This window comes from Eptatretus burgeri, chromosome 13, assembly GCF_056783735.1.
Source record: "Eptatretus burgeri isolate ZD-2024b chromosome 13, Ebu_testis_v1, whole genome shotgun sequence".
In the NCBI taxonomy this organism is placed as follows: Eukaryota; Metazoa; Chordata; class Myxini; order Myxiniformes; family Myxinidae; genus Eptatretus; species Eptatretus burgeri.
In genome coordinates, this window is record NC_140973.1 from 15,581,866 (window position 1) to 15,597,568 (window position 15,703).

Below are 15,703 nucleotides of genomic sequence, written 5' to 3' on the forward strand. Positions count from 1 at the left end.
AAATATTTGAATTTTTTTTTTTTTTTGCATTTCTACATGTTTTAAGTGATTTCCAACCCCCCCAAAAAAAATTGTTAGAGAAAAAAAAAAGAAATTTTGCAACTTTTTTTTCAAAAAAATTTCGATTTTATTTTTTTGGCATTTCTACATGCGCGTCGATCTCGTTTAGTTTATTCAATCGTGGTTCAGTAAAGTCTGATCGGTTTTGACCAACAATGAATAGGATATCAGGTTCACTTCAGTGACCCAGCAGTATTGGCGGCGGAGGTTTTGCACTCTACTGGCCCTGCAGGGACTTGATGACCCCGTGTTGCCGGGAGAGAATGCTAGAGCATTGGAGAACACTCTCTTGCAATGTTCCACCAGTTGATGATGAGACAGACAGACACAGACAGACAGAGAGACAGAGAGACAGAGAAAGACAGACAGACAGACGAGGCTCCGTTCAGTATTGGAGACTCACAAGTGGAGATGACAACCGGTGGCGGTGGCACATACACACATTATACATGACATTATACAATGTATATGTGTTGATATGTGATCGTATACATATTACATACACACATATAATGCATGACAATGATATCTCAATGATATTATAAACACATATCACACGCACGCACAAGTAGATACTTTGAGACCTGGGAGGTTTCCATTACATTCTACCTTCTGAAACCTCCATGTGGAGATAACAACCAACGTCTCTGTCCGTCTCATTCTCCGGGCGAGACGGCCTAATTAACTTTTCAATGACTGGACCTTAAACTTACAAACCAACTAAAAATAGTTACAGGATGGTAAGGCAGATGTCATTGCCTGTTCAGTGGAAAGGCAAACCTTAATGTGCAAAGCACTTTTACAGAACCTAAAGAGGGTTGCAAAGCCATACATTAGCCATAAAACTAGGAAATAAAATGATGACGAGTATTCAAGTGAAGTATACCAAAATTCTCAAACATTGGACTGCAATTTTAACTTGAGAAAAGTTAATGTTCATTAAGAGAAGGCCGAAGGTCCTTCTTTACATCACCTGACTTTGGCCAAGCATCTCACCTCTGGCATGTCAAGCCGCGATTGTCCGATTGCAAGCTCGTAAACAGCACGGCTTCGCTCAACGTCGCCAAGGATGCTCTCAAGCTCGGCAAACTTCATCCACGTTGTGCAGTTCTCAGGAGTGTACTCAAGAAACTTTTCGTAGAGCTTACGACAGCGGTCAAACTCACGCAGCTGTAGTTCCAGTTCAATGTATCCCTTAAAGAGTTTGCTCTTGGGACACTTACCAATGGATGCTCCCTGTATGAGACAATGCAGTTGTACATGGCATTGTCAAACTACAAGGTCCACTAAATGAGATGCCCTTTCCTCATATTATGTCATGTGAATTGCAAGCTTTTTACATGCCATCAGTATATTTGAGAAATTGGAAGGTACACACAAACTACACCTTGCCCTAATCATCCTACATGCTCCAAAGGTATTTAAACTCCTGCAAACTCAAAAGCAGGTTGGAATTGAAAGTTTGTAAACTACTAGAATGTGTTGAAAAGTAATGCCTCCCATTCTTTTTCTCCAAAACAGGTAAAGATGGTCTGGCACCCTGCCCTGCTCACCAAACTCTCTTCCCATGGTATCCAAGGCAATCTCCACTCATGGCTCGCAGACGTCCACTCCTTACAGTCAACGTGTGGCACTTAATGGAGTTCTCTCATCCCCTCTTCCGGTCCAGGCTGGAGTTCCTCAAGGCAGTGTTCTGTGCCCTGTGCTTTTTCTTGTTTTCATAAACAATTTCTCTGACTCACTGGAAAATCCTCTTTATCTCTTTGCTGATGACTCCACCCTCTGCCGTACCATCAGTCATCCCTCAGATCGGCAAGTAGCAGCTTCTTCCCTCTGCAGATCTGGATAAAATCACTAGCTGGTCCAACACTTGGAACATGTCTTTCAATCCTGACAAGTCTCAAACTCTCACTATGTCTCTCCGAAAGGACCATCTGAAGCCCCCCCCCCCCCACCCCATCCATTTTCTCAACAAACCTCTTGAAGAAGTCCTTTCATTCAAGCTTTTGGGCTCACTTTCTGCCATGATCTTTCCTGGGAAAGCCACATTTCCAAGCTGGCCTCCAAAGCCAGTCATCGTCTCGGCATCCTCCGTCATGCAAAGTCCTTACTTGGCACACCTGACCTCCTGACCATGTACAAAGCTTTCATCCACAGCCTGACGGAATTCTGCTCTCCTCCTCTAAGCTGGTGCTCCTGCATCACCTTTCTTAGCTTCACGCTGTGAAAACCAAGGCATTTTGGATCATTGGAATCTCCCACAATGAGGCTGAGTCTTTGGGTCTCTCACTCTCTCACCGCAGGCAGGTCGGTGGTCTTTGTCTTCTACAGTCTCTCTTCCGGCCTCGCGCACCCCGCTCTGTCTGTGATCCGTTCCCCCCCCCCAATATTTTCGCAGGACGTTCACGGTCCGCCAACAACCCCCTTCTGGTAGAACTAACAAATATCAAGAATCATTTCTCACCTTCACTCTTTCATTCCTCTTTTTTCCCCACCTTTTGGAACAAACTCCCACACTCTCTTCAATCCCACTCTTCCCTCCAGGTCTTCAAAACAGCTGTTCACCACCATCTCTTATCTTTCACCCCCATCCAAAACCATGATCTTTTCTACCCCCATTAATCCATCCCAAACCCACCTCCTTCACATTCCCTGCTTTCTTTCCTGAAAGTCCCTGCCATGTAAGGACCTGAAAGTCCCTGTAGTGTCCATCTTGCTTACCCTGTGTACCCCACCCCATCCCTCTCCCTTCCACAGATCTAATGTCTCTGTTCCCCATGTTTTGTGCTTCCCTCTCCCACCCCTCGTTATACATTCTGTGTGTTAGTTCTTATACGAGCCTCGACATTGTATATTTAAAACTCAAAGGGCACTCGGTAGAGAGCACACCTCCGCCAGGCTGAACAGTGTTAAATTTTGTATCTCAATGATAGGTGAGATCTGAATCCAGACCTAAACCAAAATCGAATCGGCTTGTTCTTGTCACCTAACCAACTCATCCACCAAGTTTGTCATAACTAGTCCACAACCTTTTGAAATATCATGCCATATATATATATATATATATATATATATATATATATATATATATATATATATATATATATATATATATATATATATATATATATATATATATATATATATATATATATATATGAGTGCCAGCATGCTGGTATACTGTGTCGGAGTGGCGACCCGTCCAGGATTGTTCCCAATAGCCAAGGAGACTGCTTCGGCGGCACCAACGCTCTGCACAGAGTATGGTCCTAATGGATGGATATATATATATATATAGTTTTTGGCCACATCTCTCAAAGGTGAAGAATCACTTTTAAAATTGTCAGATCCAGATTCAGATCTTTACCAAAATCTAATCATTTCGTCCTTGTCACATACCCAAGCTCTCCACAGCTTTTCGTCCAAATCCCTCCACAACTTTTTGAGATATCATGCAATATCGTTTTTAGCCCCATCTCTCAATGGTGAAGAATCAGTTAAAAGATAAAATAATTATTGTATCCAGTTCTGGATTCGGATCTTCACCAAAATTAAGCGTTGCTGTCCTTGGCCGGTCACTTACACAAACAAAAATATTCAGAACGATTGCTTGAAAACTGTGGCCAAAAATTGAGACGGACAGACAGACAAATACTATAGACCAACATTCTTATCGAAAATTTTTGTTCGCCAAGTAAGAAACATACAGACAGACATGGATAAAAACGTAATTTCCATCCACCTTCGGTGGCAGAGGTAAAAGACACAAAGAAGAAAAAAAAACGAGACATTCAAATTAAACAAAGTGCAGTCCACACATTCGTTCTTCCCGCCATTGGGTGGGAAAATTTGTGATTCTGACGCGAGATGTCTCAGTTCTATGCTGGTCAAGATGGCAGAGGGCAGCACGACATTGTCAGTGCTGTGAAGAGTGAAGCGCCGGAGATGAGAGTTGGGATAATTGATGGGAGATTAGATGACTAGAGATGACAGTTGGGTGCACCATTACAATCCTGAGGGTAAGAGACGGTCAATGGGGTCCTGGCACAAAGGATCACCAGCCCTGACATGGCCCTGTCAGATTTTCATCTCTTCTCCAAATTAAGAAACATCTTCATGGAGAATATTTTTCTTCCAATGATGATAACCAGCACATCACAGCGGCCTTTACAAGTTAGCAGTTCTGTCATGACATCATCACAAAGCTTTTTGAAAGTTCGCAGAAATATGTGGACCGCGGTGGTGATTATGTTGAGAAATAAATCTGCACCATGTTAAGAATAAAGATTGATGTGACCATCTGTCTGTTTCATTCAAATGTCTTTACCTGTTTTGGAGAAATAGAATAGGAGGCATTACTTTTCAATATGCCCTCGTACTTCCAAATATTCCAAACTACAAAATGTGCCAATACCAAAATGATAGCCAAACAAGCTGTTGGACGTTTACAAAATGTTCTACAAGTACAAGATGACATACATTTAGAAAGAAAGAAAGAAAGAAAAAAAAACATTGTTATTAAGCAGACTGAAATACATACCAGAATTTTTCTTGCTGCTGTCAAGTTTTTCAGGCGGATTTCAAACTGAGCAAAGAGCAGCCAAATCTTTGCAAAGGTGAACTGGAACAAACAAAAACAAATAAAAACTTAAGTTATATCATGAAAAAGCATTTTTTTAAATCTTTTAAACTAACGTGATTAAAAAAAATTCAAAAAAAAAAAACATGCAAAACATCACATGGACATCCAATCATTACAATACGAGCCTGACCTACAGCCCTCGTTAGTACCTCTGCCCATCATCACCACAAGCACGTGATAAGATTTACCTTTTTATGTGGAATCAGTTCCAGACAAGCTTGATAGACTTGCCTTGTACGATCAATATCCTGGGATACAGAATGACATTATGGCAACAGGCTCGAATTTGCAAATATTGAATTAAACGCATCTCACCGACATCCTACACCCTATGTAATATCGATTTGTGCACTTCTGAGTGCACAAGATGTAAAACATGCGCAAGAAAATGCATCCTATTAAATCCAATCAAAAAGAGCTCAAAATCTTTCCTTTAATGAATAATTACAGACAAGGTTCATGGGAGAGCTTGTTACCTTGGCCTCCAATTCCTCATACAGTGCGTAGTTTATCCACAGGTAAATGTAACGTCGCCAGTGACGTTTCTCCGAGAGTAGTGGAATGCTGGCAACAGCTCGTTCGTAGATCTCCCGTACAGCGTTGGGTTCTCCATCGCTCTCCATCAGTCTCAGATAGTCAAACCAGGCATCGTAGTTATGAGGATTCGCCTGTACAAGACACAAGGTAAGATAAATCTTCCAAGTACGGTCCTCAGTTCAATCAACCAAGGAGAAAGCGAAGGCACAGTAGCCCGGAAACACGTTTGAACTTAATCTTACAAAAGAAAAAAAAAACAACAATAAAAAACCTCCAGTAATCTAAGGCTTGTCCACGTATCACTTTCAGCACAAAGGCAACAGTATACTTTGACATGAATTATAAGGATAATAGTAGACAACGGACAAACACATTGGATATGAGATTTGAACTTGGATTTCTTGCATAAGCCAAGAGGTTCGGATGAGGACAAGAATAGGCCAACCAAAATAAAATTCAATTGTTTCCAACAGAAAACACAAATTTCTTAAATAGAAATATTCCACTAAAACTGCCGAATCATGGGACACTCAAAAATTACCAATCAGACTCGGTGGGGTAACAGTTAGAGCGTCCGTTTTGATTCTGGGAGGTCGGCGATTCAAACCCCGGCCGACTTGGATGAAAAACTTTAAATACGATACGTGCTGCTTCGAGGACTGGGCGATATTGATATATTTTTTTCCAGTTGAGTATCGTCCCTCCAAATATCAACAATCTAGTGATATATCGACATTGCAAAAATTACTTGTGCTAATGCAGCGCGACCACCCTGCGACGAGAGCCGGCACTTGGAGCCGGTTTTATTTTAGACCACATGTTCGACGTAGGCTCCACGTTGTCCGATCACTGCCTGCAAACACGTTGTCATGTTCTCCATCACTTTGGGAAACGTTTCCTGAGGAATGTTCTGGATTTCTCAGTGGATGTTTTCCTCCAGCTGATCAAGAGTCTGAGGCCTTGGGTTTCCATAGATCCTGTCCTTGAGATACCCCCACAAGAAGAAGTCTGGAGGAGTAAGGTCAGGGGAATGCGGTGGCCACTCAACGTCTTCATAGAGGGAGATAAAGCGGCCCTCAAAATGTTGCTTGAGAAAACGCCTTGTTTCCCTGGCTGTATGGGGCGGTGCCCCATCCTGCTGGAACCACTGGGTTCTCATCTGGATCAGGTTGTTTCTCCTACGGGCCTGAGTACGTAGCTCAGGCAGATAGAAGTCCTGAATCATTTCGCGATAGTTCCTCTGGTTTACTTCCGATAGTTCCGATTAATTACACACTATTGATGTTTATATAGCCCTCGTGATGACCGACTGCACAATAGCTCAAAGATATAGCTGTTTAATCGCCATGTAATCTGTCCTCAAATAGATGTGAACACTTTTGTGTGCTCTCATTAAAAGCAGTGTTAATGCAAGGAAATCAGACAGGTGGAGGCCATTCAGCCCATCATGCCTGCGTGACATCAATACCACATTAATTTATCAACACAAGATCAAGAGGAAAATGCAAAATTTATTATTGTTTAAAAATAAAGTTTTTGTGGGTGTTTTTGAAGTTTTTGGGTTGAGGGGAGGGGGGCATGGGTTTGGTTAAAAAATACACATCAACCACACAACACGCCTTGACGAGATCTCTAACAGCACTCTGAACACATGCACACAATCACCCATCAATGCTCAAGCTACCTAAAAGTCCTGCCAACGTCCCCTTAGCCCTCTATCTCCATAACTTCCAGGTACCTATGTTATTCTAATTTAAACTTATCAACTGTTTCTGCTGCCACTAACTTTCCAGGACTACCTTTTCCAGAACCTTTCCAGCTGCCACTACCTTTTTCAGAACCATTCAATGCATCAACTACTCTGAGTAAAACATGCCTACCTTACTCGTGTCTTAACTTTCTTCTCCTTTACTCTCAGGCTATGACCCTTGGTCCTATCACCGTGTACTCTGTTGAATAATTCATCTGCACTTATTTTATCCGTACCTTTCATCATCATAAACATCTCTATCATATCTCCTCGTAACCGCCTCCTTTCCCGTGTATAAAGCCCTGTATCCTTCAGCCGCTCCTTATAGCTGAGTCTAGCTAGGAATCAATGGAGTAGCCCTGCACTGAACCCTCTCTATGGCATCTATGTCCTTCCTGAGTTGTGGTGACCAAAACTGCACACAATATTCTCGATGTGGCCCTCACTAAATTCCTGTACAATGTTAACACCACCTCTTGATTTACAAATGATCCCCCTCCGAATACAACCTAAAACCCTATTTGCTTTACCTGTAGCTGACTGGCACTGTGCTGCCTGCTACCTCCCATATCTATTACCACCCCCAGATCCTCCAAAATTACCCCTTGCATCCTGTAATCTCTATTTTCATTGTTCTTTCCCATCACCAACACCTTACACTTGCTCAGGTTAAATTCCATCTGCCAGTCTTTTGCCCAATCTATGCAAGTATCAACACTTTCCTGAATCTGATCACCACCCCCTCTGCTATCCACCTCACCTCCAAGCTTTATGTCATCTGCAAATTTGGAAAGCTTACTCTTCACCCCACTATCCAAATCGCTGATGTAAATAATGAATAGTACTGGTCCAAGTACTGATCCCCAAGGTACCTTAACTACTTCCACTCTCCCACCAAGACATCCTCCCACTCACAGCCAGTCTTTGCTTCCTACCACTAAGCCAGTTTTCAATCCAATTAACTACCTGACCAGTCACTCCACAAGCGCTCACTTTGGCTAACAACCTCTGATGTGGTACCTTATCAAATGCCTTCTTAAAGTCTAGATATACTATGTTCACTGCCTTTCCCTCATCCACCCAATCAGACACTGCCTCATAGAACTCTAAAATATTTGTATGACAGGAACTATAGTCAGGTTCCTTGTGTAATTTCGTTGGAATTTTTTGGAGAGTCGCAAACCTATAGATTTTTGAGAAGTTTAAAATCTATTAAAATAAAAAAAAATGATGTTTCACATTTTTTCAACTTTTGGAAAGGTCGTTTTGGGGTGAAAAACACTTTTTTTGAATTCCAATTTTAAAAAATCTGAAACAATACAAAATAACCAACTGATGATGGATTACTGTTAAATGGCCAACAATGGATTTTATAAGATAATAAAATGTTGCATTTTGACTGTCGGTTGCCATGGAAACAGCATTTTTGGAGTGGAATTGCCATTTTTTAATATATTGTTGCGAATTCGCGCCCGCCGGCGTGCGGACGGCCACGTCACTCGAATCGCGACCGCGTCGCCCACCGGATGGACAATTCAGTCGTGACCCTCTCGGAACAACGCCGGGAGCTAGTCACGGGTGGGGGTTCAACCCCACCACGACCGTGCCAATTGCCCACCCGCGCAGGATAGGGTTGCTCGCCAAATTCGATCTACCTAAGTACCTGCGCGGATGGTCGACCGGGAGATCGTACCACGCCACAGGCCGACTCCAGACACGAACCGCTTAAGCGGTCCGTTCCGTGCTACAGTGATAACCGAGTGGTGTTATCGTCGGCCTCGACGGTTCCGATTAATTACCAGGTGTCTTAAGCCCACTACGGACCCTTTATGTGAAGCAGGATGGAGGGTCAATAAAGAAAAGACGAAGTGAAACGGGAAAACAGTTCACACAAAGCACATTTATTTCCCAGCACACAGAAAGCACACATATACAGCCAAACAGTCAAAATGCACATATAGAAACCAAAACAAAAGCAACAACGACGCAGAGTTACTACCGACTACGCGCACACACGGCAACACGTATACAGTTCTACTTTACAGACGGCGCCAACACACATTTACTCAAAAGCAAAGGAAAGAAGCCACCCTCATAGACAAGGGGGCAGATGGGCCTGTAGGCCAATATGTGCGCGTGACCTGAAGGAGCGGCCAGGCCCGTGAGACCAGGGGGGGGGGGTTCTACCCGCGTCCTCGTGACGCGTTGGCGGACAAGCCGCAGATGTGGCCGTGTGGCTGTGCCCCGACTCCGTGCTCCTTGGCGGGTTTCGTTGGCACGACGTTTGGAGTGGGGTGGGAATGGGGCCCCCTTGTTGCACTATCTCAGCGCGGGGGAAAGGGGGAATTGTTGATGCCCTGGGGGAGGGAGATGCCTGGCTGGCTTGGGTCCCGCGACGAGCGATCCCACACCGCGGCCTCGTCGCCGACCGCCGTCCTTCTCGCCTCGGACCCGAGCTCCTTTGCCTCTTCCCGCAACTCTTCTCAGCCGACTCCAGAACCCAACTCGAAGACACACCGATCACTTCGCCACCCGACTCGACTGGCTCTCCACCCGACTCGACTGACTTCCCCTGGCTCTCTTCCACTCTCCAACCAATACTCACTCACTCTGCCACGATTCGCCTTGCGCTCGCCGTTTTATAGGCTGGCAGGAGCAGCTAATATGCAAATATCCGGATCAGGATGACCTCGGGGTGGAGCCACGCTCGCCCATTGGTCGGAGGAAAGGGGGCATGAATCTCCTCTGATCCTAGAATTTGCATATATCGATTTCACACAGACGTGCCTGGAGGCGGGGCCAAGCCACCCCGTGCTTGCTAATTGGACGGAGTAAAAGTGGGCGTGTAGCGTTTGTGATCCGAATTTTCCTCGGAAAGGCCGCTATTTGCGCTCGCGGCTCGGTGCGTATCGCTGAACGGGCCCAAGACAGCCCGACGCTCAGTGTTCACAGGTGGTGCGGGAATGGCCGTAGAAGGAGAGAGGTGAGGGTGGTGGAGGGTTTTCGGTGGTGGTTTGATGGTTATGGTGCCGTTTGGGAATGACGGTGATGCGATGTTTGCGGGATTGAGTTGTGAAGGTAAAGGTCGTGGCTGTTGGCATTGTTGGTGTTGTCTGAGGGTTGGAGCGTGGTTGTAGTTGGTGACGATGGCTGGCGTGGTGGTTAAGGTGGTTGTTGTGTGATGGCGGTTGAGATGTGGTTGGTTCAAAATAAAGATAGAACAGAAAAACGGCTATCTCAAAGCGTCGCAGCCCGAATGAATCACATAAATTCCCTCTAGACAACGGGTTTGGGCTAACTACACATGTGCTGAAGAGATATCTCACCTACGGGTCCTGAATGGTGGTTTGCGAATTTCCACAGCCGTAACAATATATATATATATATATATATATATATATATATATATATATATATATATACATATATATATACATATATATATACATATATATATATATATATAATTTTAATTATATTTTCCATCGGATGGCCTAAATAATTGTTAAATATATTGACCATGACTAACTTACACATAAGCATTATGATTTTCAAGTATTGGAACAGTTGGTTGCCATGGAAACAGCCATCTGTGCAATGAAACTTTGGTGTGTCTGTTGTTCAATATCAGAAGGTTTCGGCACCTTCAGTAGTAAAAGTTTGATTTTAAGTTTTTGTAGTTTGATGTATTGTAAGTGTGATCTTGTAGGGAACATAGGTGACGCCACGTCGTGACGCCATGCCATCGCCTCAGGTTACAGTTGCTGGGCGTGGCATGATGTCGTGATGTGGCGCGGCAAGCATCCAAGCACGTGCAGCACTATGACGTCATTTTCAGTTCGCTTCGTTTATTCTTGATTTATTCATGTCAGTTTACTTCGGAGCTTCGTTTCATCATTCGGTTTTCAACACCTTTCTTCCTTTTTCCGGTAAGTTGTAAGCCTTTGAGGCGTATGTACCTTTTTGTCATTTTATGTTCATCTGTATGGGGTAGGATTATGGTTTGAATGGCCATGGGGTTGGAGGTTTTAATTGCGTTTCCTGTTAAGCTAGGAGTTGGAAGTCGGGCAGTCGTCATGTTATAGCTATGTGTTTATCCTTTTTCTATTATTTCGGGTTGATCTTTAAATATGTCCTTATGTGCTGGTTCGTGCTTTCATTTATCCGGAAAGAAAGTCACCATCAATGTAATCAGTCACTGACGTATTTTGTTCCATTAGATTAACTGCTGTATAATAGGATAGGATTAGGTTAGCTTTGTGCCCAGGGGTTGGAATTATAGAGGGAGTCTGTTTGGAGTTTCTATTTAGTTTACTGGCATGTAGTTAGCGCGTATTGTTGATTTCCCACTCATTTCTGCTTTTATTTTATTCAGGTAACTTTACGTCTTAGTAGCGGTTTTTATTTTGGATTCTAATAAAGTTCTATCATTGCGACATTTTACCCACATAAGATTAGGTCAATAAATTAGTCAAAGAAAATAATGTTGTTTTTCTCATCTGCTTGCTTTTTATGGTGAGGAATGTTATTTGTGCCCTTGATATGGCCGGAGACATAGGCACAGCCTGAGTTTTATAGGCTGTATCACGTATGGTAAATATGACATTCATGAGCTGACGATTTCTTTTTTATATTTGCAGGACCAACAACATGATGGATGAAGTACCACTGAGTGGCAAGGATTCATGCCAGATGAAAGGATCAACGAACTGGACAAAATGTGTCCTGTGCCAAGATAATTCTTCCCTGAAAGGGTCCTTGGTGTTGCAACCAAAAGTTGAGTCGTTCTGCCGTTTGATAGAGACAATACAGGAGCGAGCCACTTTACAGGATGGTGATTATGTACAGATTCATAAACGACTTGAGGGGATGTCAGCAGAACTGTTGCATAAGGAGAAGGCTGTCTGGCACCGAACATGCTATTCCAACACAACTAACAAGGACCAAATTCATTGTGCCAGGGTTCGTTATGATCAGGTACTATCATCAGGGTCGCATATCGCCAAAGGGCCAGGTCGAAAGAGAAAAATGCCTGAAGTATGTCTGGAGTCGTCAAGCTCCTGCACACCATTCACTCGGTCATCCGCAGACTCCTTTGACAAGGCTTTGTGCTTCTTTTGCCAGAGGACTGATGGTCAACCTATTTACCTTGTACGGAGTGACAGTGCGGGCAAATCGCTGAGAGAAGCTGTTGATGTTGCTCAGAACCCTGTTTTTATGACTCGATTGAACACTGCTATTGCGCCAAGTGATGCAGATGCAATTGACGTTATGTACCACAGGTCTTGCTGGACGAAACATGTCTTCCATGTCTTGCGAGATCACGAACCAAAGGAGAGAAGGATAAAGCATCAATGACACAAGTTGTGAGTTTAATTGAACTGATCAACTTGGTAGATGTCCTAACCAAGCAGCAAACTCAACTCCGTATGGAGGACATCGAGACAACTTATGTTAACCTTCAAGGTGGTAAAGATGCCTTAGAACATCATGGTTCAGTAGAAAATGGCTGAAGAATAGAATCTTACAGGCGTTACCCAATGTAAGGTCAGTGCTCCAAAAGAACAGACGGAAATCTTCTATTCTCTATTCACCTGAGACATGCGAGGAAGATATGGTCAATGCTAGCATTACAAATGACGATACAATGGACCATATGGATGCTATATACAAAGCAGCTATGCTTGTTCGCAAAAGTCTAGAGAACTTCTCCACCAAGGACCAACAAGATGAATATGTACAAGTTTCAAGCAGTGAACAGGACGTTCCCAGAGAGCTTAAGGCAATGGTACGTTGGATAATGCTTGGCTCAGTGGAAGAGATGCAATCAGAAGCACAGACAAATGTTGTGGACAGATCAGTATTAACTGTAAGCCAAACCATCATGTACGGCCTCAAGTCTAGGAGGCAGGCAATGTACAAACCACGGAACGAATCTGCTCTATTCCGTCCGCAACGTCAAAGGGAAAATCCTTATGTTATCGGTACGGCTCTAGTCGTCCACCATGACACAAGGAATAAAAAGATGGTAGAACTTCTCAATGCACAGGGATACTGCATTCCATACAGCCGTATCTTGCTTCTCGAGACAGAATGTTCATCACAGAGATGTTCCTGCAGGGCCAATACCTTAACATGCACTGATCTTTGCATGTGCAGCACTTCGTGTGAGAATGACGAGGACTCAAACATTGAACGGCATGACCACGATAGTGATGATGACGATGGCAATGATGAGTGACATTAGAGACAGTGATGCCAATTGGCTACAAACTCATATTTGACATTAAGTACATTTCACTGATCACCATATTAATGCGATACTTGTTTCAAGATTTGAAAGCAATACATTAAATATACGGTAATTTGACAAAATGATAGCCGTTTCCATGGCAACCATTGCTCAAAATACATATATATCTGCTATACTAAAAAGATAGAATATGTTTGTATGTTTGTTTGTTCGTCCTTTATAAGCGGCCGAACCGTTGGATGAAATGAGATTAAACTTGGCATGAGTGATCCTTGGAACATGAGAACGGACATAGGGGGGTCAAGTTCAAGGTCAAAGGTCACGGGGTCAAGGTCACCGGGTCAATTTCATCCGATCGAGACGGGACCAACGCAATTCGACAGATAATCAAAATTAAATGACAGTTGATTGACGACATTCACTTCCGACTTCCGGTTTTCAAGTTATGATGTCCTAAATTGACTAAAACGTCAATTTTTCATGTTTGTTTGTCCTTTATAGACGGCCAAACCGTTGGATACAATGAGATACCCAAGCTGTTGGGGTTAGGGTTAGGGTTAGGGTTATCTAACCCTAACCCTAACCCTAACCCCAACCCGAACCCTAACCCTAACACTGCCTTTCCATTCCCTCCCCTCATTCCCTCCCCGCCCTAAGGGCGGGTACTGTCTAGTGTATTCTAGATTAAGAACTGTCCTCGAGTTAACAATTATGCATCATCAGTTGCTTGCTTGCGGTTAATTTTGAATTTTCAGAGCTGAAATTTAAAAAAAACGGGGTTTTACCCCAAAACGACCTATTTGACAACATTATATGCATTGAAAAAATGTGAAACATGGATTTTCTGTTTTGGTATTGTTTAAGCTTTCCAAAAATGTTGGGGTTAGCAACTCTCCAAAAAATTCCAACGAACGTCAAATTATGGACACAAGGAACCTGACTACTACCTTTGGTAAACCCATGCTGACTACCTTTAATTAGTTTGTATTTGTTTAAATGGTTCCTCATCTGGTCCCTAGTTAATGTCTCCCCACACCTTCCCCACAACTGAAGTCAAACTTACAGGTCTATAGTTTCCAATTATTCTCTGGATCCTTACTTAAATAATGGTGTTTGCGTTTGTGTCATTGTCATACAAACACAACATCATATTAATGGGTATTTTTGAATATTAACTGCACTTTTGCAGAGTGGCAAAGAAGTCACTGTGGCTCAACATCGGACTTCATCTATACTAGTACGGGCCCGTAGGTGAGTGCCAGTATGTGCAGCCCTCTCCCGCCACCCCTCTCTCGCTCCCCCTCTCTCGCCCGCCTATATCCCCCCCCAAGTCTCACCCTTCCTCTCCCCCTCCTCTCTCGGCCCCCTCTTGCACCCCCTCTCTCCCCCTAGTCTCGCCCTTCCTCTCTCCCCCCTCCTCTCTTGCCCCCACTCTCATCCACCCCTCTCCCGTCCCCCTCTCTCGCAGATATTGGTCGACAGATAAATGGCCGTAACTTGGGAACCGCTCGTCCGATTAATATCAAAACTCGAAAAGGCACATCCGTGGGTCCCCAGCAATATTCCTGGCAATTTTCAATCAGATCAGACCGTCAATCATGCAAATAAATAAATAAATAAAAATAAACAAACATTAATTGTGACGTCATTCGTGATGTCATAGCACCGTGTCTTGTCATTGGTCGACAGATAAATGGCCGTAACTTGAGAACCGCTTATCCGATTAATATCAAACTTTGAAAAGGCACATCAGCGGGTCCCCAGCAATATTCCTGTCAAGTGTCAATCAGATCGGACCGTCAATCGTGCAATAAATAAATAAATAAATAATAATTGTGACGTCATAGCACCGTGTCTTGTCATTGGTCGAGAGATAAATGGCCGTAACTTGGGAAACGCTCGTCCGATTGACATCAAAACTCGAAAAGGCACATCTGCGGGGCCCCGGCAATATTCTTGGCAAGTTTCAATCAGATCGGACCGGCGGTCGTCGAGAAACGGCGGTCGCAGACAGACAGACAGACAGACAGACAGACAGACACACACACACACACATTGCTGGAATTATAGATAGATTGTATATTAAAGTGTCCAGATTTCTTTGTCTGTCCCTCTGCCTGTCACGCTCATTACGGGATGTCATTACGTCTGGGATATCATTAGGTTGAGCACTAGGCTAGGCCTTTACAGACGTGCACGTCATCCCGGCATCCAGCATTCTTTCTTTGTTCTTGCTTCTGGAATACTTTTCTTTGTTCCATTGGTATGTAGTGTGGCTGTTTTCTGTTGGTGTATGTGTTTGTGTGAGTGAGTGTGTGTTTTTTTTCTGTCCTCCATCTCTCTCTTTCTTTCTTTTGTCCTTTATATGTCTTTCTGTTCTCTATATCTCTTTCTTGCTTTTTCTTTGTCTATGGAGGGGTGAATCTTGCAAATAGTTTTTGTAGGGTTCACTTGGCTGCAA

The 15,703-nt window shown here is 43.5% G+C and overlaps 1 protein-coding gene across 2 annotated transcripts in view; it reads right to left on the reverse strand.

Annotated features, from left to right (window-relative positions):
- Positions 1-15,703, reverse strand: part of CRNKL1 (crooked neck pre-mRNA splicing factor 1) — a 32,812-nt gene that overhangs the window by 8,298 nt on the left and 8,811 nt on the right. For both annotated transcript variants that reach the window (XM_085851269.1, XM_085851268.1), the window contains exons 8-11: positions 5,179-5,370; positions 4,891-4,950; positions 4,601-4,681; positions 1,057-1,296 (exon numbers count right to left, since the gene is read on the reverse strand). In XM_085851269.1, coding sequence (XP_085707395.1) covers positions 1,057-1,296; positions 4,601-4,681; positions 4,891-4,950; positions 5,179-5,370 — 573 coding nt within the window. The remainder of the gene's footprint in view (positions 1-1,056; positions 1,297-4,600; positions 4,682-4,890; positions 4,951-5,178; positions 5,371-15,703) is intronic.